This window comes from Colias croceus, chromosome 18 (genome assembly GCF_905220415.1).
Source record: "Colias croceus chromosome 18, ilColCroc2.1".
Classification (NCBI taxonomy): Eukaryota; Metazoa; Arthropoda; class Insecta; order Lepidoptera; family Pieridae; genus Colias; species Colias croceus.
In genome coordinates this window covers 1,273,791-1,300,222 of record NC_059554.1, presented here as the reverse complement: position 1 = coordinate 1,300,222, position 26,432 = coordinate 1,273,791, and the positions used below count along the sequence as shown (strand labels likewise).

At 33.7% G+C, this 26,432-nt stretch overlaps 1 protein-coding gene across 6 annotated transcripts in view; it reads left to right on the top strand.

The window, feature by feature from the left end:
* LOC123699986 (homeobox protein homothorax) overlaps positions 1-26,432 on the top strand; it is a 244,097-nt gene that overhangs the window by 26,789 nt on the left and 190,876 nt on the right. For all 6 annotated transcript variants that reach the window (XM_045647060.1, XM_045647059.1, XM_045647058.1 and 3 more), the window contains exons 4-6: positions 13,962-14,012; positions 18,357-18,407; positions 23,589-23,756. In XM_045647060.1, coding sequence (XP_045503016.1) covers positions 13,962-14,012; positions 18,357-18,407; positions 23,589-23,756 — 270 coding nt within the window. The remainder of the gene's footprint in view (positions 1-13,961; positions 14,013-18,356; positions 18,408-23,588; positions 23,757-26,432) is intronic.

Sequence of the window (26,432 nt, the reverse complement as noted above, 5' to 3'; positions counted from 1 at the left end):
TGGCTGAATAACTTTGTGCACCTGCCTCCATTACCCATCAGAATTAAAAAAGAAAAAAAGAACGCCAACGCATTCGAAATTCGAATATTAAAATGTCGCGCGCAAAATGGCGGACGTAAATCAACAACGGCAATTTCTTCAATGCCTTTAATAACTATAAAGCAAAATTAGCAACGGTAAATCTGTTATCGACTATTGATTGTTACGCTTATTTGTAGTTCTGATTCAATTTCATCTCATTTGTACCGTGAGCTAAATTAATTTTAGTATGCCAATCGATTTGACGCGAATGTAAAACTAATATTAAAATTTTATTTGTACACGCGTTGAAACATATTAGTTAATTTAATGTCTGAAACTTAGATTATGTTTATGCGTAGTACATAAATAAAAAAACAACGTTCATTTTCTTAACAAGACAGACTACTTATTCTTTATAATCTGTATGCTGTTAAAAGCATACAATTGCGGTTACAAGCCGATAACATACATTAGCGACACCTATTATTGAAACGAAAAAAGCCCCAAAACGCCGCAAAATGAAGTCATTTTGTAGACGTTCGATTGAAACTGGTAATCTGGCAGACCGACAATCGACGGCTCTATAATTTCCTTATAAATTTATAAACCACAAGTCTCCATTTTTTATTTGTATTCCAACAATACGCTAACAGGCGATGACATGTTGCGGTAGAATGCAATTTTAAAAAAGCTGTCACTCTCACATTAAAACGTCAAAATATACAAAAGCGGAAGTGTCATTGTCGAGACGTCCAAGTTTCACTTTTATAATGTTATTATTTACTCGTTATCAGTCAAAGACACCACTCTGAGCTTATTATTGAAATTGTAATGCATTATAATGTATTAATATCGTTACTGCGAGTCTGACCTTACGATAGCTCCGAGATAATGTCAGTGTCAGAGTACTGACCAGTTCACGTTTGTTTATGCTGGGTTGACTTAGGTTCGATAAATCGAGATTGTTGACATTTAATAACTTTAATTGTTACATAAATCTAAAGAAACGACTATCGGGTGACGGTAACCGATAATAGGGAAACATATTTTGACGCGGTCACGTCGACCGTCACATTTATCGCCGGTTCCACATGTAACGTAAGCTAATCGCGTCTTTAATTACTTCAATAAAACGTTTATTGGTGGCGGTGGCACGTGAAATCGCCACAAAAAGAGATAAAGTTCGGACCTCCCTCTCTAGAACACTTTAATAAGCGGCGGACATAATTCATCGGCGCACGAAATAAATCATAAACGGTAAAGTGTTTATTTTCAACGTACTTAATATGTTATAAATTTATTTAAGTGGCACGCGGTATGATTGTGGAGTGATTGATATAGAGCTGTGCGATCGGTTTAGCTGCGATAGTGTCCCGCTGTCATCGATACAGCCGCCTCTTCGCCTGCCGCCTGCCGCCCTCCGCCGCCGCTCCGAAGGCCTCGCGCTAGCGCCGAATGTCAGCCGCGTTTTTATGACCCGATCTCGTATTTACTATCTCGACAATATTATCTAATTATAACTAACTTTACGACTGTTTTATTAACGCAACAGCTTTTATTATCTCTTAATGTGGTCAGGTATTGCGCTCATTATTAAATACTTGTCTCGCCATACGATCTGAATTTAATGAGACTATGCGCTCACTCGGCGAATGATAAAACACACGTGTGATATTTTAATGAACATTTGTCGTACACCGACTTAATTAACATAGAATAACGTAACACATAGTCGTCTCGACTGCTATAATCTTTGGAGCGAGAAATTAAAAGAGTGAAAAAATAACATGTTCTTAACGTTCGTGGCTCGATCGTTTCTAAAGGCTTTTTTTGTACGTCGCTGTGAGCATCGATTAATAAAATATTTATGGAAAATCGGTACCGCATCGTCTCAAATAAGTGGCCGGTGTGTGATATTATATGGAAGCGTGTATAATGAAAAATAATTGCGGGAATGTTAATTGCCGATCGCCGTCGATGCGTGCGCGGCGCGGGCGGACGGCGCGGTGTACGGCGCAGCGGAACGTTAGAAAAACTGTCTTTATTCGTGACGTCTTCACAAGGTCACGTTGCGTTTTAATGCAATATCGATTATCGACACTTGGAATAAGCTGTCATAAACGAAGCATTTGCTCTGGTATGCGCAAAATGCGACGGGAATAAATTATTTTTTTACGCAGCCGTGTTAATTGGTTTGTAAAAACGCGATACCATTTTAGAATGAGCCGATTGAAGTATTAATTAAATTGTTTAGTATAGCTGTAATATGTAATAATTGTCGATGTATAAGTGTTATCGGTTCCCACGTACGCAACGCCGTATATCGATTTCATTAATTTTTATATCGATTTTATAAGTACCGGTTTTTCGAGGGATCTATCAAAATCCACAGCATCCGCGTTTTAAATGGATATCTAATAAATGTTCTGAATGATGTATGGAGTATTTGCTATTTGTTTTGTCGATTTTGGACTTTTTTAGCTTGCACGCGCCGATGTTCTAACATAAAAATGGCTAAACCATGTCTGATGAAATTTGTTACAGATGAAATAAAGTTTTTTTTTTAATTTTCATTGTCTATATCTTGAAATGATTACTTTTGTTCGGCTATTAACACATACCACTTGAATTAAGATACATAATAACTAGAGCTAACAAAGAACTAACAGTAAAATTGTCTGCACCGTGCACCGTTAAAACCGAACCAGCAATTACGAATATAGATAAAAAATACACAAAAGATTTATACAGATAACAATAAAATTTTAATAAGTTCATTCATCAAATTCGGACGCGCCAAACTGATTTATAACATTTTTTATTCAGTATTTGTTTAATTGTTTATATGTATGTGTAACCACGTAATAAGGAAAATGATTGTAAACCTCGAATTATGATTTTATCGCTATTTATGATCATCAGATGTTTTGGATGTAACAGGTATAATTATAACATACACACATTGTATTTTGTAATTAAATTTTTTGCAAGTTATACATTATGTTATATATACATAAATATGCATAACATAATATACAGTGTTCTCACAACAGATGAATAATATATTTTGTTTTAAAACCGTTAAAATGTGTTTTCTTCACTACATAGTATAAAACAAAGTCGCTTTCTCTGTCCCTATGTCCCTTTGTATGCTTAAATCTTTAAAACTACGCAACGGATTTTGATGTGGTTGTTTTAATAGTTTTAGTATACTATTTATTAGGTTTTAGAAAAAGCGGGTGAAGCCGCGGGCGGTAAGCTAGTATTTGCATACAATCAAAAACAAGAATACACAACATTATTATTAATATTGTAATCAACATTGTTTCACAAATGCCACAATTGAAAAGCAACTATGGAGTTCCTTGCCGGTCCTTCACCGTAGATACTGCTTTCCGAATCGGAAAAATATGTAATGATGTTTCAAAAGTGCTTCTAGAAGAAGTCTAATTGAATAAATAAATGTTTGAGTTTGAGTTTTGTCACAAAATGTAATAACTATGAATGTATTAACAGTTAAAAAACTATTCAATAATAATCTTTTTTAAGATATTATTATAGTCCAATAGTTCCATAACAATAATAGTCAACTAATTATTATTAAAATTCATTATTAGTAATTATTCATTGCATTGAATATATTTGCACATTAATTTGTCTTGAAATAAAGATGTTTGAGATAACAGTATGTTTGAAGAGATTTCAGTATTTGTTAATTCGTGACGTGTTTATCTTCCTAGAACTTATCATAAAATATGCAATTAACATGAAATGTTGTGCCAATTTTTATAATCCTTTTTCCTTAAAACATATGAATTGGCCATAGAATTATACAAAGTGAATTACGAAAAGTGCGTTTTACTTCCACATAAACTAGTATTCCGCCTGCGGATTTGCTCGCTTTGTCTTAACTAAATTATAGAATAAAACTTTCCTAGAGAATTACTCTATCTATAATAAAAAATCGCATCCAAATCCGTTCTAGTTTAAGATAAAGATTTAAGCATAGGTACATAGAGACGGATTCACAGCGACTTTGTTTTATACTATGTAGTGATCGAGTTTTTAATATCTTAACAGTTTTAGAATCAAATTAAAATTGCCTATGCTAACACAGGCTCTACATAGATGATACTTAGTTCAATTTAAGAAACCTTGCATCCAGATAACATTTGACATCATTGTTATGTTCCCACAAACAATTTGGAGTCAAAATGATTAGATCAACATACAAGCATTGTCCGTTTGTCTGTTTGTTTACATCTGTCGTTTAACATCCATTGTGTATTGTTGAGGGATTTGGCGCGCAATTTGACGACTATACCTCTGACGACGCCATGATCCATTTCACAAAATGGCGACGCAGCTGCGCAAGCGCATAATGCAATGAATTAACTGTTGTGCAGTTTTATTCTTTTGACGATTGATTTGATGACGAATAATATATTTGATAAGATAGTTTGAGGTGTTTTAATTTTATTTATTTCGTCAGCACTGTATTAGAATATTTATTTTTGTAACAACTGAGTATTTACCAAAATGAAATCGTAACGATAAAGAATGTTACACGTTGTATGTATGTATGTCATCGTTCACCAAGCTCAATATAACTAAACTAATAATATTGGAATTTCAATAAATCCTTATAAAAGTTTTTTCTCTCAGCTAATGGTAACATTAGATTTTATCACATACATAGTTATATTCTGAATCAATCATGCTTGTTATTTATTTATTATCTTTAAAAGGAAATCAATATTAACATTAAAAATATGACATTACCAAAGAATAGAGTTTTTTATTACATTCAAGGCGGTAATTATATTATTTACTAAAGGTAAACCTTATTATAAGACTTGCTTATAAAATTGAGTAGTGATTGAACCCCATAGGATTGCGTGAGCCACTCAATTAGCGGCTGACACGGCGCTCACATCGTTTTTGTGCGCTTAGCATTAATATGCTGGACTAAACATACGCTCTTTCAACACTGATGACGTCAGAATGCCACTCGGTACCGTTTACAACACCAATAAATAATTCCATTCCATTTCATTCACGTTCCGTATTTAAATATTCGAAAATCGAACGCGAACCGCTTAGATTTTCGAAAACAGAACTGTTAATATCGCAATGTAGTACGCTCTACATTTTTCGAATTCAATTTCGAACGTTATGGTTCGCTAACGCGTAATTCGAATTTTGAATATTTTCGATTAGGGACGATTTGAATAGAGGGTTCCGAATTTGAATGCGCCAATGATGGGCATGCGTTGTCGGGATTGGCCGGTAATTCCCGGGTATACTTAGAAAGCGCCGTAATTAAAAGTCTTTCCTTTATAACGTGTCATACGAATACTATATCCGTTTTTGGTTCGGGCCGCGCCGGTTCGGTGGTAAAAAGTTGAAGCCGGCCGGCGGTGGTATGGCGATTTTTTAAAGAAAACTCGTGATAAAAATGGAGGCCAAATAAGAATTAATTCGCAGCCGTTAATAATGACATAAATACCCTACGGTTACAGGGTGCTGTTTAAATTCAATTTTTTTTTCCAAAGAGACAAATAGACAAAAATTTGTTTACAAAAAGTAATTTAAATATCACGGTCAGGTGAACACCAAAACTGGAAGGATTCTTACTTAGCATTTACGCAGGAAATGAGTAATAAACACATAGTATAATTCAAATTCACTGCACTCCTCAAATTAAAAAGCTTTTGTTAAATCATAATGTTAGGTAAATATCACATCAAGGGTATCAAAACAATATTCCAACAAAAAAATCTAGATAATTAAGTTTTAATAGATAAGAAATAGTTAGATTAAAAAAGCATACGTTTAGAAATGCAATCAGCCTGTATATAGTGGTGTAATTACAACAGGCGCAGGCGCATTCCGCGCAACACGTCGCGGCTTTTGGACCGCCGCTTTACCGACTTTTAAAAAGGAAAGTTATGCGACGTCTCTATGTATAGAAATATGCCTTTATTATGGTTTAGATAAGTGGCTTATGGATTATTATCGTGGTCTAGTGGTTAAGTGCAAGTTTGAAGTTTTTTTTTATAAGCATAGTGATGTAGTTAGGAGTGTCAAATTCAAGCATATTTTTTCATAATAACGAAGAATTATTATAGTATCGTTGAATAAAATAGTTTCTATTGTATATGTAACATTTAATCAGTTAGGACTTGCCTTATGAATCAAAATCCAATAAAACAAAATCCACGTATTAACGATAATTTTATAGAATTTTAATCGCCGCTTGACTGAACGCCAAATACCTTCCTATGTAAACACATAACATTGTCTACATTTATCATTTACCTACCCTAAAAAGCGAAGACACAGACCAGCACAAGCTGACCCCCCATCGCCGTAATTCAAACGTCAAGTTTATGGCCCTGGTACTTTTATAGGGGTCAAGAAATTCTGGTTATTGCGTCCATCATATCATGACCTCTTGTTTCGTTAAAATATCAGCCTGGGGTGGTTCTCTAAGGGTAAATAAGGGTGGGTCAAAAACAGCTGACGCGGATTACTGGATGTATACAGCGGCGTATATTTGCTAATTGTGTTATGTTTAATTTTGTATACTTTAATGTTTTTAAGCCGCGCTAATGTGACATGCGGTATGATTTATCGTATTGGAATATTGGCGCACTCTGTATAGATAATGAGTATCGTTTTTAAAGGAATCTTTAGGTAATTGCTAGATAGAATTATGAGTAATTTACTTTGATAGCAAGTTTATTGCTATCAAAGTAATTGTTTAGTCCAGGAAACTTTGAACCTTATAGGTAAATTACATTCAAAACGGACATGAAAGGGAATTTCAATAGTTTTACAATTGTATGCACTTAGTCCGATCAGGGTCGCCTGTTATTACCAAGCCCTGGGTAAAACGTCTGTAATTATGAATACGGTAATTCACATATAATTAGAGGCATTCTGTCTTTGCTTATTCATTGTACATTGGTTTGCATTGCTTATGAAATTGTAGGGTATTTTCATCATTCTATAGTTTAGGTCATACCTTCAGGGTATTCCTAGGTATCAATAATTGGAAGGGGGTTAAAATTTATTTGTTTTAAATGTAATCATGCATTCCTATTTTCTATATTCAAAGTGACGTCACTTAGGTTTTGTTTTTGCTTATGTAGTGTCTATAACAAAATACCATTTTAAACAAATGATGATGAGATTTTTTATCTATAATATGCCCCTTTCATACCTTCTCATATTTTACCTAATTTCAAAATGCCCAAAGATTCTTTTTTGCAAATCTTAAATATTATCTTAAAGAGATCACTTCTAAGTGATAAGGCCGCCTAATAAACTATACTTTTCTTGTTTTGTTTTGTATAAGTTTCCCATGTATAGTTTTGTTAAAGAGTAATAAAAAAAAATAAAATTCCCTTCCATCTTTAAATTACATAATGCATTAGCTATAGATATAAGAAACTATTCTAGAGTTACACGTCTTCACAAATTACGATAAGGGGGATGTATTAGTGGCAAATCAATCAAATAACCCTTCCTTAAGGGATGTTTGCTCTGGGGTGGATAATGGCCGTTCCTTGTTGTTTTTGCACACTGTACTTTAGTGTTGGTTTCTTGTTTGCACTCAGTGCGTTGGATGAATTTTTAGATGCTTTTGCTTTGGAAGAAAGATTTAGAAAAGTAAAGTTAGATGAAAAGGTGTTGTTGGTAATTTATAGTAAAATGATCGGCAGTTTATGTATGATTGTATGAAATTGTGAAAATTTAGGCTCTTAATATGGACCTAGATGCAGGACAAAAAATTTATCGACTGTCATTTTATTTAAATACATGTTTTTATTTCTTTGTCAGTGAAATGGTTAACTAAGATTCACAGGTATATTCGTCAAACAAAACGCAAAACTGTCCACCTTTCCCAAAAACTTAAACTGTTTATACCCCATTATGCAACTAAACAAAAAGACAAACGTCCCCTTCAAGCATTAACTTATAAATTATATTAACAAAAGCGAAACATCCACCCGCAGATAATATTAAACATAGGACCATTACACTTTAATTTTCTGCCCCCAGGGGTCTTGGGGTGGTGCAAGGGTAGTTTGGGACCGCACTTATTATTCATATACGTAGTAGGTTAATGCGTGTTAGTGTTAAAAACCAATATCTGACGTGGTTGGATTTTAACTTTTTAAACACTCAATAATGGAACATGTGAGGATTTTGATATTTAATCCTGAATAAATAGACTGATTCTAATGAAATTTGGTGGGGTGATAGTATGAATTGTAATGGTAAATTCTAAATGAAACGCGAATACAAATACCATCCAATATTGGAAGAACTCATTTTAGAATGAGATCTTAGACTTGAAATAAGTGTATTACAAGACACATTTTGTTTTCTATTAGGTATAACATCACTATTGTGATATAACCTTGGGTCAAATCTATAGCTAGGCATCCAAATTTCACCTGATTCTTTCAATCCAGTTTTATTATTTCTATTATTGTCATTCTACGAACACTTGATAACTTAAACAAGCAAGTCATCGACACAGCTTTAACAAGGGCTAACCCAAATCCACGATTATTCGATCAATTTTAAACTCCGGATTCAACCGATGAAAATATGTTTATTTTGTTTGGCGCATGCGCTGCAGGCGTAAACAAGCGTCTGTTTGTCCGCACATACGTACGTACATGATAAATAAATTTGCATTAAAATATGTTGAGCCAGTCCGCCATATTGTAATTGAAGTTAATTTTGATAGAGTCAACGATCTGTTTGGGATTACTCTTCCGCTTGTAATTTAGTTAAAATTTGCATTTTTAGGTAAATTTATAAACTATAATACATAAATAATAATGGTATTTATACAATACTTACAAATCAAACTTAAATCTTGTTCTCCATTTTACATTTATAAATGCTTATGAATAGATTTTTTTCATATTTACGTGCATCATAAAGCATAGATCTTTAAAATGTATAAACAAACACACATAACAAACGTCTCTTCAATAAATAAAGTATCTCAAAAATATTTCACGATTCATAAAATAACAATAAGCATAAAAAGTGAAGAATTAAAACCGTTTAAATACGAAATTTGTAAAGGAAGATTATAAATATAAAATAGTATAAAAAACTTAACATCTGCCTAATCCATACCCGCCTTACTTTGGATTTAAATTTGTATTCATGATCATGGTTTGAAAAATTCTTTAATGTTCATCTTTAATAATTGTAACACTTTTTCAATGGAATTTAAAAGCAATTGCTTTGTAAAATGTAATTATTGAGTTTCTTGGTTTTCTCGATAGTAACATCCAAATCGATATAGTTTAATCAGAAAATTCATTAACAATAAATTTTACCTAAACTTTCGTTTGTAGAAAAATAATTTTCTTTCTTTGAAACCTTTACTTTTTTTGATGGCTCTTGATGATTCACTAGTTAATGTGTGTGTGTGTGTAATAACTTGAAGTTCTATTTTTTATGAACAGTAGGGAAGCACTTGACCACGATCTCCTGCTGGTAAGCGAAGATGTCTAACTACTATCCTCTGAAAAACAATGTTATAATATGTCAAGATGATTATTTTCCTGACAATTAAATCAGCTTCTACGTTAAATTTACTATGTTTCCACCAATCATCATCATCAGCTGTTGTTATTACTTGTCCCACAAGATACTATAGTTCCTACTCAATACCAAAATGTCCAAATATCTTCGTGTCTCTATTGACTCAAGTAATAACAATAAAAACGAAAACAAAGGTAGCACTTGTACGCAATTCCTGTGTGAGTAATTAAGTACTTTTACGACCATCTAATTCTGCCCCTGTATTAATGACCGAAAAACTGACCTAAAACCACCCCTGGGAGGGTTAAACGGGCGTATAACGGAACGAAACGTGCTAGTTTGTGATTTCCTTTAATTGTTACAATGCAATTGTATCATAAATCTGGAGATTGTGTTTGTCTAGAACTGCTGTGTTGAATTTGATGATGGCAATTTAACTGTAACAGATAATGAAACATAAAAATGTAATGTCAAGAAAAATACTGATCCAATTATTTTAAGGATGGAACAGAAGACAAGGCTTAAAGATAATACAAAGGCCCAAGAGATAAAGGATTGAATTCGTATCCTAGAATTAAACAATTTAAAAAGGACACACAATAAAGACACCAAAACACAAAGCTGACAGTACCGCTTACGATCCCGCAACTAACAAACCACAAGGGACATTACAAAAATTACATATCATTTACGCGGACGACTGACAAATCACGTCCAAATAACACCTTACAGAAATTATACGTTTCCGACAGTCCAGAATCACGCCTCAGCTTATAAATTAATAAATCATGATGCACACAGTGACAAAACGCACCGAAATTACCGCTCACAAATCGTCAACGAACGCGGCCATAAATCAAGTCGAGGGCAAAAAAACACTAACCAAACACCCGTGGTCCGTCTACCTGCACTCCAGAGTTTTGTATTAAAAATAAAATTTTGGGCTCGCAGCAAAAAACCGAGCCCCCGCCTCCCCCCGCCGTCTTGGCCTTCCATCTGCCAACTTACAAACATGTGCTTCGCTTGAACAACAAATATTTTTTTTCCGAGTTCCATAGCTATTTTACTGCTTACCAGTAAAATATTTATGAATACGCTCCGATATGAATAGTTGTCTATGATTTACATATTTATGGCGGGAAACAAAAGGCGCTCGTCGCGTATCGGTTAATTCGAATTGGAAAGTTTTGCTTTTACTGCTATTTTGCTAAAATGGATGGAATATGAAGTTTTTAATTCAAATTGTGAAGTTAAAATCCTTTTAATTTAGTTTTATTTATCAAGTAGGTGTCCATTTATTTAATGCACTCTTTAATAATTTTATTCTGAGAATGTTTCCTCATATGAAAACTACGTCATTCATTTTGTTATGCGCAGATTAATTTTAATTAACAAGTTAACCAAATATCAAATCACTTTATTATTATGGAAGTGAAAATTAAAAACATTGTTAAATCTAATATTTTAATAGTTTTAGTATAAATCCGTAAACTTTTTATAAGATAGGGGATATCATGTCGTTATTGCTTACACGTGTTTTGTGTTTAACACTAAATAATTAACAATTACGTAAAATAACTATTCACAAAACTACTTGACCAAGTTTTAATAAAGATTAAACTTAAAAACATTTCATTATACATTGTTAGCGCCTCGCCCGAAGAATGCGGCCATAAATCTACGTTCCATCTCAAGTCTATTAAATTAATAAATAAGATATAATTCATAATGAACCGTATTTATTATGCATAAAGTACATATTAGGATACCACTAAAAGGACGGTTATTACCCTAAGTATCGTATCGCGACATCAAAATCGCTACCAAAAGCCTGTACCCTGTAATTTTTAATAAAAAATCTATTTATACGAGAAAATAAAGCGGGCTACCTAAGATGCCCGCTGATCGATCGGAGATTCAATATATCAAAGTGTACACGCAATTTTGACACTTGTCACACCAAACATATGACCCATATTCACTTAAACAATTATAGTGTTTAATGCTAAATCATTTTATATCGCAAAGGTCGTTTGTAATTTAGAAGTCGCCTCCTATTTAATAACTTTAAGATTGAAGGCAGGTGTTTTTTTTAGTTTGCGTCCAAAAACGCATGCTTCTGAAGAAGTTTCAAATTATATATTATTAATACTCTTTCCTGTTATGAAAACTTTATTTATAGGATGCGCGTGCGACGGTTATCTGTTCTTCCGTAACTATAAATGTCGCAGTAAAATGTGTCCGATGGTTTTATTGTGCTGCCTCGTTAGGGCTTCCTAGGGCATGAGTATGACTTGCGAAAACAGAAATCTATGGAGCGTCTGTTTGTTTTATGATTACAATTTATGCTATTTAAAAGTCTTAAAAGATCATGACAGTCGACTTCGATCAATTAAAGTATCCTATATAGATCTATAAATACTCACTATTTGCAATGGACTTTAATAATAATACAACAGAATGTAATCCTCCACCCGTTCACAGTACATTTGTATACAAATGTCACAAAAAATTGACAAAAGTTATGAGAAATTTGTACCGTCACGGCTCCTTACAATACCCAAATGGTACAATGGCAAATTCAATTATCAATCGACTGAAAATGCACAAAGACTCAGGTAGATGCTGTGACGATTGTCAGAGACTCTTGTTTATTTTATAGTACTATAAAATAACTTTGAAATTTATGGACCTCGAAAAATCTCCGTAGGTAATTTATGCGGTGGTCGTAAAAATGAAACTTTAATTTGAGGGATGCATAGTTTTCTCTGTTCTTAAAGTAACTGTTACCAAATCAATTGTTAAACACAATTCGATAATAAATATACATATTAGCGAAAACCAAATTTAAAAAATGATCTAAAAATAATAAAATTTCTGCCCAAAAATGTGCATCATATAAGAACATGCAAATCCTGACATCTCAACTTTAAATCGATAAACGCCACGCAACGCCGCGGGGTAAACATATACATGCGATCGTTGACCCACCTCCGCCCATGCTGAAGGAAGTCCATCATTTGGAGCCCGACGACCCAGAACCCCCCATTTTCGACACTTATAAACCCACGCCTTCCTTATGTATTAGTTTAAAGTTTTTGGGCAATTTGTTGATTATATAGCGATAGTTTATCTTAAAATCAGAGTGCAGTGATCAAATTATTTAATCATTTAACTGTTTGATAAATACAAGGAAAAGGGTAATTAATCGTGAATAATTAGAAAATTATAGAGACTTTGATTAATTTGAACAAAAATTGTGACTAATCTTGTACAAGTTGTATGTCTGAATGTTTGCTAAAACACGCAAAAACAGGTGATTATATTTCAATGAAGGTACATCAATAGTTTATAACTTTGCTTATAACATTATCAAAAACGAATCATTTTTTTCTAAAATTCAACAACAAATACAGCAAAACATTTCCAAGTGGATAATCTAACCTAAAACAATCTTGTTTTTAATACCTAGGCAAAAAGCTGACATTTACTCAGTATGTATGCGTGATGGTATCACATTTCCGCCTGAACAAAAAAGGTTAAAATCCAAAGAGTATGATAAAAAGTAACACACTCATTATAGCTTTAGTTTATTGTAAACGCAGGGAAAGTCACACGCTTTGTTAGTATTTTTTTCATATTTGTTATTAGTACTTTTAAGGAAATTTCGTTTGGTTGTTATGCTTAGCTTACTGATTGCTCTTTTTTTATAGTAAGTTATAAAAAAGTTATGTTAGAATTTCCGTTATTTTTTTATAGACATAGTAATAAAAGTTTAATCCAATAAAATAAAATAGTTTAATAAAGTCTGATTTATTTATATTTAAAATCTTATTTAAAGTAATAAAATAATATTAGAACATCTATAATATAATCTATGATGTGAAACGAAGCGAAAATTCTTCGTTATATTACGCTAATTCACTGGAAATTTTTAGTTTGTTTAACGGGTTACTGTGTAATAGAAGTTTTTATAAAACTACAATGTCTAGACTCTTGTAGGTAATCTCTTCATCAAAGATTATTCTCGCAGATGAGACTTTCTTGTAAGGGATCAAATGTCAATAATATTATTATAAGTTTATTATCATTAGCTGATTACATTTTTATTTTGATGGCTAAATTATGAAAGTTGAACTTCACACTTTATGCAAATTTTAAGGTGTAAAAACGTAATAAAATAAAAATCAGTTTTGAAATAAATTATTTATGACAACCAGTTTGATATATTAACTTTCGTATTTCACACCTAACATTATTATGCATATTATTTATCCCATAAAACCTTACCGTGTGGACACCAACCGCGGTCAATATAAGTGTGTGTACCATTATCTAATGCCTTTCTATCTTTCCAGATACGCCAAGAAAAACCCTACTACATAGCGGATCCTGAGGTCGATTCATTAGTAAGTATCCACATTTATCGACCCTTAACGGGCCCAGTTTAATACGCCATAAAACGGTGACCACTTTATGGGTTAGTGACGTAATAATTTACGATTTAATTGCTTCAAGATCTAAAATTAACCACAGGTACCTGAATGGTAGGGAATATTGTTCAAACATTCGGCCTTCGTTCCCATGATTTTTGATTTTATGGGATTTGTGTTAATCACAATAAAGCTATGAAAAAGTCTATTAAATAACTTAACTATTCAGATATTAGACACACAAATGATTGAAAATATCATATAAATTACGGATAATACCACTTAAAAGGCGAAAGCACATAAAAATGTTAGATATCTGTTAGTTTATGACAGTCCCAGTAACGCAAGACGGTTGGCAACCCGTGGCTAGCTACAAGCGCTAACAAAAAATTAAAAAAGATGGCGACCACCCAGCTCTGTCGTTCGATACGGATACTTAACCGATTTCGGACAAATAAAATTTGAGCCATTACGAATTGACGGTGGCCGTTCATGGTAAAATTAAATCAGTAACTAGAAATTATTGTTGATGCTTTATTTCGGTTTGATTCAATTCTCACATTTTGTAATCGTACACAAATCGAATTATCTTTTGATTTGTTTTTCAGTATGATATAGTGCTATTGTGTAGGTACATATTTCTACAATACACCATGGAGTTACATTGTTTAGGACTGTTCTCTGGTAGGAACCTTTTTAATCAACCAATTATGGTAGTATTACTATTTAGGACCATATTAATGTATTGGTACTTAGCTAGCTCTATTTTAAACTAAATAGAAAAATAAGAAATGCACCAAACATCTTAATTTTCTAAATAATAATACAAACGTAATTCTTATAAAATATCAAAACAGCATCCGTCCCATGCCCCATTCGGGGTCAAAGCCTAAAGCAAACAACCTTGAAACGGTAGCAAGCAGGGCGCAATAAAACTTACCTGCTCTGATAAGCTGCACCCTTGTGATAAGGGACAGGCAAGTAAACAACGGTGGAGCTATGTGATAGTAGTTCCACATTTACAAGTTTTACTTGAAATAATTTTGTAAAATTGTCACGTGGTGATACCAGATTATGAAGATATTGCATCGGCTATGATCTTCCTCAAGAATTGAGATATGGAATGCCAAGTCATTGAGAAAAAAATAACAACAGCAAACCTACCTTAAAATGATGATAATTTGGAAAGTCCAGTACATCAAGATACTGAATTAAGTATTTATTACCAAAGATATCACTTGAAATTCATATACCTATAATAAAATAGTTTATATGCTATTGTTATTGGATTCATTTGAATCTACTAAAAATACATTGAATACTACCCTTCTATTTGTTTGTTTGTTACATTTACACAACAATGATATAAATAAGTGCGAACTGTTGTTACGGTTGATAAATTTTAAAGGCTTTAAACGTCATACCATTTGATTCCGGGAACCGAGTGATACATATCGAAAGACCTAGAAGTGCTTGTGTACTAATCGTATTAGTTAGAAAAATACGGTTCATTCCACTACCAAGTAATGTGGTTTTGGATGCATTGTATTGGTTTGAATTAACACTAACTAGGTAGTAGTAGTGTGGTAAATTTTGGGGCATTGTCTTTTTTGATTATTTTTCTTTGCCTCGAAATAACTGAGAGGTTGGAAATTGACAGCAATTAATGAAATGGTTGAAATCTGAATCGATTGATAGGATATTTAGGAAACAAAGTAACAGTATTATGATTTTATGTATGTACACTTGTTAGCCTCGTCCTCGAGAAAGTCCTCGAGAAAAGCCAGGAACTAATGTTATCCAAATTCTGTCATACAGTCCATTAATTATAGTATTTACAGTATTCTTTAAGCCCTACAGTTCGTTAGACCTAAAATATGGGTTAAAAATGAATTATTGAAAGACATTGCTAACCCCTTCACTTTAGCCAAAGGCTATTGTCTTTACGCAGCTGACACGCTTTGCCTGGTCATTGTTAACGAGGGTAATAACAGCATTGCCCGCTTGCAATGTGTCGATCCTTTATGCGTTAAACTAATTATGCTTTTGAAATGTCCTTTTATGGTTATTGTCACTTTAATGTAATCTAGAGACCGTTTCTTTTGAATTCTTGATTATTGGGTGTTTTCATTCGATGTAGGTTTCAGAATGTTCTGGTTTTTTGTGACTTTTTCTTTCATTAGGGTAGTTTTGCAATTATGGGGTAAACTGAAATCTTTCTTTATAGTTTGGCAGTAACCAAAAATTATGTAAACTTGAAAGAAGCTGATCTTTGTCAAACTAATAAGTGTTTGAATTGAGCGCGAATAAATCACTTCACAATATTTATGCACACTTTTGGCCCTACAATTTTCTTCATAGGTTTTTAAAAACTACCTCAGATAATATAAATAAAAAATACGTACTTTAGCATGCTTTTTAAATAAAATAACCTCGAATAAATTGTCCAAGACATCTAGCTTCCGTAAAACTGGTGTCAGTCTGTCACATTATCACTATGGAACTGTTTGCCAAAGACCAACAGTTTATTTTTGAATAGTTTAAACTAAAAACCCACAGTGGGCTATATTGACCCATGTGCCGTCAGATTAGTTACGGCTAGGGTGTACAAGTAAATAGACGTGTTATTTCTATGGACAATAAATGTATAGAGTCGTTAAAAAATTGGTACTTTTGTATTTTTAATGGGTTTTTGTGAAGAGGTAAAATACAGAAAGAGCAATGTTTTTTCAAGTTATATTTTATCTATCATAATTATAATGAAAGTAATAATAGCGGTTATCGTTTTTGTTTGATTTACTACCTTCATTTTGTGCAAAATTTCTCTTCAGAGTATGAATGAAAGAAGTAAAAGTTTAACATAATTTCCTGAATATTAAACATATTTTTTTGAATAAAATTTAAAATAATGTACATATTTTATCGGTTAAAACATTTTATTGGTTCTTAAAAATTCATAAGTATGTCCACCCTACACCCCAAACGCAGTGAAGTTGTTTGCTCACGTCACATCTGTGTTTGTTCTGCTGCGCTCGAGTTTAACACCATCAAATATGGTTTAGCCAGTGTCAACACTCAATTGGTGGCTTTTCATAATAAGGGTTATAAGTTGATTGTTTTGATGCTGTTTTGAATGTTTTTGTCTGTTTGTTCTTTTGTAGCTCGTGTTTTGTGATCTCATTTTGTATTTTAAAGATACCTATCTTTTTTTGTGAAGACAAGCGGGTATAAAATCTGAAGAATAAATCAAATTACCCGTCTTTGAAAGTCTTATTTATTTACCTCACCCGGTCACATGGATACATTTGTCAAAACTAAATAGTTTATATAGGATTTAAGGCAGTTTTTATCTAGAATTGGGTCTAGAAATCTAGGGTTTGAAAAGTTCGAATTCTTATATGTAGAGTCTTCTACCAGGCATCTAGAAGTATGTAAGAGATTGAATTAAAGTAGGAGCTGGAAGAGCAGATAACAGTATGTACTGAGGGGGCCTCCTGTAAATGTTTGTACACCCGTAAGCGCCATTTTGCTGTTAGCATTTTATTGCTACTCAAACTCAAACTCACATTCAAAATCATGTTTTTCAAGTTGTATAGTGTATTGGAAAAATTTTTTTAAAGGTAATACTGGTGTTGAAAAAAGTAAAAAAAATCTTAAATTTTTAACAAGACAAGAATAAGATTAGAATTTGGTGTAGCTTATGAAAATGAAGTTGTAATTCGAGCCATATAGTGTAGAATAGACGTGGTCTAAAATATCTAAATACCTTAATAATCCAACCTAAGATCAATAATTTGAGCTTAAAAATATGCATAAACGCATAAGTCTTTATATTAAACTAAACATCGATATCATAAAATCTACACATAAATTCTCAACTACAGCAGGTGTAGGACTCCCACATTAATCACGGACAGACTTACAAACCCTTGTCACGTATGAAAATAATCAAACACACGTTATATTAAAAATGCATCAGTTGTATCGATATGTGATATTATTTACTATAGGACTCGAATACATTACGGTACTCGTTTAGTAGTTTTCGATGTAACAATAAACGTACAGACAAATTAGAATTGATTTATATCTAGTTAGTAATTCATATTGAATGCAGTGTTATTTATTATCATTCTGTGCAGTATTATTCAATCTATGTCAAAAATTTTGTTTGTGTGTTTGTTTGTATTAATCCTTAAAACTATTTTAGCCATTTTTCTAGTAACTTATTTGGGTAAATACTATTTCATAAAGTGGTCTTCATTAATTTTCACTTTATTGTACGAAAACATAAGATTAATGTAATTTCATTTGTTCCAGATGGTGCAAGCAATACAAGTGCTCCGGTTTCACCTCTTAGAATTAGAAAAAGTAAGTTTCGAATAATAATTATTTATTAATGAGGGAATACATTACGGAGCCCGGATCACCTGACGCTATCGTCTCGATTCTCGATTATCCAGAGTATCGATTGATAATATCGATTCCACGCTCACACAAGACCGGTTACGATTCCAACTTCGAAAATTCAAAATTAATTCTCCGTTCGAATGACCGCTCTCATTGTTATGGAAATCAGTGTCAAAATAGAAATTCCATTTGACATTTCTTTTTGAATATTACGATGTTCATTTGAATTTGGAATTATACGAGCCTTGATTGCGTTCGAAATTTAAAATTTGTACATTCCTCGTTAAAAAGCTAATCAAACAGCCAATTCGAAACGTTGTTAAGTGTGAAAATTTGAATGATTTCTATCGGAAGATCGATACAAAATAACACGATACGAAATAATAAATGCGTAGTTCGTTTCCACATATCGATTCGAACCGGTCCAAATTATGATTGATATTATATTATAAATAACGGTAAGATATATTCCATGTCACCGTTCGCGCGTATACGTTAATTAGACATCTAACATTAGGGTCAAATTTGATGCATAATGCCCGGCTATCTACATTTTTAATTTTTAATCAGTAATAATAAAATTAGTTTGAGGATAGATTTAAACTTGTGAATGAAATTCATCAAACACAATAACAACACTAAAATTGATCATAGATAATAATTTATACAGTGGCTAATTCATAGAGTAAAATTTAAAAACTGCCTTATGCCATATTTCGACATTAATTGGCGGTTAGTTTGACGGATCCACATTTTACATATTCATCTGGCTATACCTATTTATTTGTGGAACGCGTTCGGAAACGGTAATATTAGAAAAAGTATATTCAATGCGGTTCGTAACGAGTGTAATCCGATCCGAAGCTGGCCGGAGGGCGAGATAAAAGCCATTAAAAAAATAAAAAGCCGCGTTCCAAATTCAAAATATCGGCTTCGGACGGCTCAAGAGAGTCGATGCAATTATACGTATTTAGTAAAGACAGGTTAACAGTTTCCATGATAAATATGGGCACGCAATTATAGCACATAAGTGAATCGGTTAAATTATAAAATTGTGTGCATTAAAACATTCTTATGCAATGATGTAGTGTGCGCGTAATGATTGAGGAGTACGCAAAAGTATGAAGATTTTCTTGATTTATATTCGCTAAATTTCAAGTTTTTGTGCGTGTTGCAAGAAAAATAAATTAAGTTCACAATAGAAGACAACATCGCGAGTGTAAACTAGTCATTATTAATTTAATGCCCCTCATACCTGTATCTGGTATCGAAAAACAGTTTTTTGCCGCTCATATCCCATACATGTCGGATTGTATCTCGTCTTTTTTTTGCCCAAAAGAAAAAACATTCCGTTATACGAATTCATTTCCGCTTCATTAAACATCCAAAGTTCTTTTAAGTATTAGATTAAAGGTAATCCCGAAGACGCATTTAACGAAACTCGTTAATAACAAAAGTATAATAAATGACAAAAACTCACTTAACATTCATACGAGCGCGTCACTAACGAAAGAGAATTATTCCAACATTATAATATCCAATAACATTTTTGATTTATGTTCGAAATATTTTAAAGATGGCCGCCGGCAGTTACATCGGCGGTTCTGTCACGATTCGATCTGATTGGTCTACACTAGCGGGTTTTTATGTACACGATTGTACCCTAATTACGTTATGTAGCGTGTATCCCAGCCTTCATTTCATCCCGATAAATTTAAAAAATACAAAACTCCGTTCGAATTTTGAAAGAGGCATTCCGATATCAGATTCTATGTTTCGCTGTAAATTTAAATATGGAATGTGTTACTTCTGCGTTTAAATTTGAATCGCGTTCCGTTTCAGCTATTCGTAAACGAATAAAATATATCACAAAGTTATGACACTGAAGTTGGTTGTTTATTCAATAAACCGCGCAAGTTTATCGCAAGTGAAGTCATTAAAGGCGAACTAAAGTTGCGTTGTTGCTTTTTATTTCATATTTTGTTTCTAACTCGTAAACGTTATCTGTAACAACGTGGCTAAGTGATTTACGATGTAGGTCAGATTTGTTAGTTTACGGGCCTCGAACCTGGGACCCTCGCTTTATGACGCAACAAACTTTTACAACCATGCTTCTATACACAACACAGGTTATTCACACGTCGGATTATAAAAAGTTTTAATTAAAGGCCTGATAAAAATAGGAAATGTGGATAGAAACAGTGAAGTGAGGTGCGAATCGGCACCATTTGGATCCGGACCGGTTATTTTTATTTAAATCGAAAAAGAAGAATGCGCGCTTCGCAATGTCGGCCAAATGCGTCGCTTTTTTATCTGTATTGCGGTGAATTAAAGAAGCATTTATAAGAGAGCTACGTAATATCTAGCTTTAATAAACTACAGTATTATGTCCTTATCGATATATTTTCCCTGTCTCTACGAAACATCTCATATTTAAATGAATAAACTTGTACATATTAATCTTAAGTAACGTCATATTTATTTTCTAAAAAGCTCCACAATCATGACACTATAATATTTCACGTTTGATAAATCAAATTTGAATAAAACATCCGCAAAAAATAAAGACAAATTGCGAAATATGATAAATGTTACATAGAGCGTAAATATAATAAATATGCGCGTGTCAAAATATCCTATGATAGCTAAATGTGTTAAAAAAACAACGTTCCAATTTACGCGACTAGTCACACCCACAAGCGCATTAGCGCGGGAAGTGGTATTACGTTAAAAAACCCTTTTAATCGGCGAGGCACAGATTATAGCCGATCTCGCAGCCCACGCGTTGGCAACGCTCTGACAGCCCTCTTCGAAAACTTTAAAAATACTCCGTGCATACCTGTGTAATGGCACCCGGATCGGCGATACATTCAAATTAATTTGTTTTTCTCACCGCCAGCCAACGCAGCCAGTAAGGATTCACTCATCATCGTTCCATTGTTCAAAAATCGAATAGACAATTCGCGTTCCAAATTCAAACCATAACCACGGATTTATATCATTACCATTATCAGCCATCATAGACGTTCGAAATTCAAATCGTTAAGACGCCATCTCAATCCGAGTTCCAAATTTAAATTTCTGGAAAGAGTTCTGATGTTGGTAACGATAATCGGCTCGGATTCGGGACTCGGAATGTTGTAATATCTCATTAAAGACATCAACAGATCGCTCATAGCGTCCCATCACAATTATGTTTTCACACGATAATGGCACTTTGGATGTTGCGTTTAAGAGTTATTATTGCTTACGGCGATCGGTAGTTGTGATGTTAACATTTTGATGGGATGAAAGATCCGAATTTGGATATTGAAAGAGTTACGGTGTCAAATCTTTGTCACTGTCTGGTGAAACCAATGCTTCGCTTGAAAGCGAGATATATTGGAATTTATTTTGTTTTATATATAGGATTTTAAAACAGAATTCTTTGTTCTCAAAAGTTTACGAATTCTTTGAAATAGAACTAGGTATAGGTTATTTGTTGTGCCATACTTTGTGTCGATGGCGCTACTAATAATAATTTTATATTTTCTTTGCAAATTTCTAATTATTGCGTAAAAGCACTAATGCTAAGCGTAGGTACATACCTTGTACCTGTGGCTTGACTTCTATCTGAATCATTTTTATAACCAAATTCAATTTTGCTTCGATTTAGAATTTTCTTGTGAATTAACACTTAATCTTCTTGTACATATTTCTCGTTGAATACCCTCTATTCATCAAAAACATTTCAATTGACGAACATTGATTCAGTCAAACGCGTCAACGTTTCTTTTTTCGTTTTGTATAAATTAGAAAAAGCTGTCGATTAGGAAGTTAGAGCCCAAGAACATAATTAGCTGTCAACGGCTGGAGTGTTTCCGTTTCCGCTGCGTCTATTTCCAAAACCGCCAAACGTCCTAGTCCTTTTGAAACGGACGAATCACCTGCCTCCGTTTTATTGCTCACATTTCACCGATCGCTTATAAAAATTTCGTTACCTTCTTTATTGCCTTATGTTAATTCCTAAACTAATTATGCCTATGAAAATTTATAAGTCTCGAAAGGAATTAATATGCGCCCGGCGGGGGTCGCGTTTTATTGGCCCCGAAAAAATTGTACGAAACCGTGCTTCCAACGTTTTTTATTTTATGATTCCCAGTTTTTACTATCGTGCGTAAACGCGACAGACGGTTCGCGATTCCAAATGTATTCCCTTTGTTTCTATTGTTATTGTGTTTTTGTTAAGCATTGTGTACTAACATTAGTTTAAAGGTCGCCTTTCGACGCCGGTGTCGCTGAACCCTGCGTCTTCAACGTGATTTATACTCCTTGTTCCATTACTTTAGGTTCAAATTGGATTGCAGCAACGTTGGGTATTTTTACCGAACGAAAATATGCTATTAATAATAACCACTTATATTTTAAGCGGTTTACTGAAGCGAATATGGAAATAAGGCTGGTTGATAATTTTATGCGACCAGCACCTGATGGGAGGCCACTAGCGGTGTTCATAAGCTGCTACGAGTATACAATGTGTATAAATATTACGCATAATTTATTATAGCTAAGTTAGTTAAAAATCTATATAGAATTCTTTCAGCTTAGCAGAAATATCGCTCGAGATTAGTGTAAATTCACTTAGGATAGTGTTTATAACTAAAGTTTTTAAGGAATTTCACTTGTTTTTACCCGACTGCCAAAGAAGGAGGGTAATGTTTTTCGAGTGTATGTAAGTATGTATGTATGTCTTTTCCTTTGTGACCACCTGTAGCCTAAACGGCTTGATGGATTTTGATGTATGAGGTATCGTTAGATTTGTCTTGATTACGGGAGTGTCATAGGATACATTTTATCCTAAAAGTCCCACGGGATAAAGACATAATAATATTTTTTCTAAATTTCCCTTTAAAAAAATATGTATGCGGTATCATTAGATTCATTTCAATCACTCTTTTTTTAGTGTGCAGTCGGGTATTTTGTTTTTTTAATAATTTACTTGTTGTTAATTAATATCTATTTAGAGATGGCTATTTGAAAGCCTAGGTCGTCACATTACTGAACACAGATTTTAGCAGAACCAGCTTGTTATATACAACCTTAAGATACCAGTTGACCAACCCATTTGGTTGTTCCACCACTGACGAGTCCGTTTGGCGGCAGGTGCACGAGCTGTGCGACAACTTCTGCCACCGCTACATCAGCTGCCTTAAGGGCAAGATGCCCATTGACCTGGTGATCGACGAGCGGGAGAGCGCCCGCCCGCCCGACTCCAACGGCGAGCGCTCCGCCCCCGACAGCAGCCACGACGGAGCCTCCACCCCGGACGTTGTGAGTACCCCCTTCAGCAAGTCCCATCTCATTCAGAGGCGCGATCCCCAGCTAGCACCCAATTCGACCACGAGCTACCTCGTGCACCCCTGTTCTTAGTTTGGCCATTGCAAAAACGAAGTCTATAAGGGGGTGCTCGCATTTTAGTTTTATATCCCGCCTCCCCGCTTGTCACGCGTCCGCCGGCCTCCGAGGGCTTCCTAGTGAAGCCTAAGGAACCGCCGCTAGATTAAGTTCAAATCTTCGTTTTTGCAATTGGCCAACCCTAAAGCACTGTAATTTTAAAGCATTTTCAAAATTTATGAACGATCATTGATTCTTCATACAGTGAAGGGGTGTTGTGGGTGCGACTCCAGAAAGTTCCGTTGAACTCTCTGGTTTTATTTTGTTCAATTCGACGACGCGCCAGTCGATTAATTTGCGCTGAAAATATGTATACGATTTAAAAAAAAACATACGTATAACGTTGATTGTAATATGTGTATACTAATAATTATGATTAGTGAGTAAACAGCATAAGTCTTTTCTCTTCTCTCACTCTGTGAGCAAACTATTGCCATAATCCTTCTAGAAGCTACGATTACAATTCTGAGCTTAGTTTAACTTAATTAGGATATTCGGAGAACTATTTGAAAACGAAGTATACGTAAAAACACAACTTTAACTTGCCTAAGTGAGATACTAAGTTATTATAAGAATTTTAAATTATTGTCATTGATTTTAAAGGTGGTAGTTGCTAATCTTTTTGGCTAGTAAATAATAATAATACAATATATACGTAAATAGTTTATAATTGCATTTGCGTTCACTAACGAAGCACGAAAATATTAAAAATAGATTTATAGTTAGTAAAATGGATATAAATACGTATGCAGTATACGCTAGGTGTAATCGAGGTCCCTAACAATCGATTGCCATTTACCAACGAGTCCTAATCGATAGGCGACTATCGCATTAATCGATTGTAAATGGAATCGATTATCTGTCGGATATATTATTGTATGTATGTGCGTTATAGAAGTAGATGCTTCAACAGATTAAAAATAAGTCGCCATTTTGTTCCGAGCGTAAGAATAATTAAAATTATTTGCAGTATTTTTGTACATTGGGAAGCCTGTTATGGGTCACGATCGAACAGTTTGGAAAATCGAATAGACATCGATTCGGCCGACCAATTCTGTGACGTTTAGAGGTTTATTATCTGTGCGAAGTTGGCGCCAAGTGGCAGGATTGGTCGGTGTCGCGTTTTCTTTAATGATAAGATATTTTTGGGCGTTGAGACTGATTGTTTTGTTTGTGTTATATTATTTCTCACATTGTTTGTTAACAGCCATAACTTATACAGTTCTTAGCCTGGTTGGTTTGGGGAGTAATATTAGTTATTTTGTCTGTATATGAGTTTTAACATAAAGTAGTTGATTGTCTAAGTTAGGTTTTAGATATAAAGCGGTAGATGTTCTGAATTTCTCATTAAATCTAACTCATTATGTATAGCTATTTGGTGTACGTCCATCTTGTATGTCAATGTGATTTTAATTTTATATTATTTTTCTGAACGGATTAAAAAATAAAATGTTCTGTTTGAAATATGTGAGAATTTTATTTACGACGAATCATTATCGATAGACTAATCTACTAACAATTGCAAGAAGTTTGACAAATTCTGATTTTTTATTCAGTCTTTGAAACTATTCTTACAAACACAAATTTCATAGTTTGATTTGGAATATCAAATATCAAAACAAACTAAAATACAAACTTAGAACACTAAACACACACACACATTCAAAGCACTAAACAATTGAGGCCAAACGTCCCATGACAAGCAGAAATAAACTTGTTAAATGTTTCAAAGGCGAGTTTTGAGAAAAAGGGAATATTTAAGGGTGGTAATATTGTATTTTTATCATGTACCAGGATTCTATAAGCCTCCCCTGGCAGCAAATGTTGTGAAATTGTTTCTTTACTGCGCCCCGCGATAATCTGTTGGGGGCTTTGCGCACTGTGAGACAGAGGACATTTTATATTGTTGAATATTGACAAGGTGTATCGAAAGTGAGATCTGGATAAGATTTTATATTGAGGAATGTAGATATTGATGGTATTGATAAAAGGTGTAAAGAGAGTTTGATTTGGATAAGATGTGTAATATTTTGAGGTTAGATACGTCATAACATTTTTTAGTGTAGGCTTCATGTAGAGCCTTATCCAGTTAGTCATCACAAAATATGTTCAGATGAACAAAACACGTTTTATGACTAAGTAAAAATACACTTTCATTTTGAAGTGTTCCAATCAAACAATTCAAAGGATGTGAAATACTATTATCAATAATAAATGAACTGAATTTACTTCCATAGTTGTTGATGAAGGAATATTAAACCTAGTTTAAATAAAACATATCTAACCTAACGACTTACGAGCTTATTCTGAAAGTAAAAAAATATTGGCATCTAAACATACACCTGACACCGCAGTGCGCGAAGACACCCCGTATTCCTTTCACGAGAGGTTTCCACGCGACAATCTGATATTTTATTTATTTTTTATAGTCTGCCATTGACGTTTGATGGATGCCGATTGGCCAGAACCGCGGGAACTTAGGAAAATCAGGGGATCGTAATTGGCGGGAGATTGTGGTTATGTCGATAATCCTTGTTTTAAATTGATTAAGGA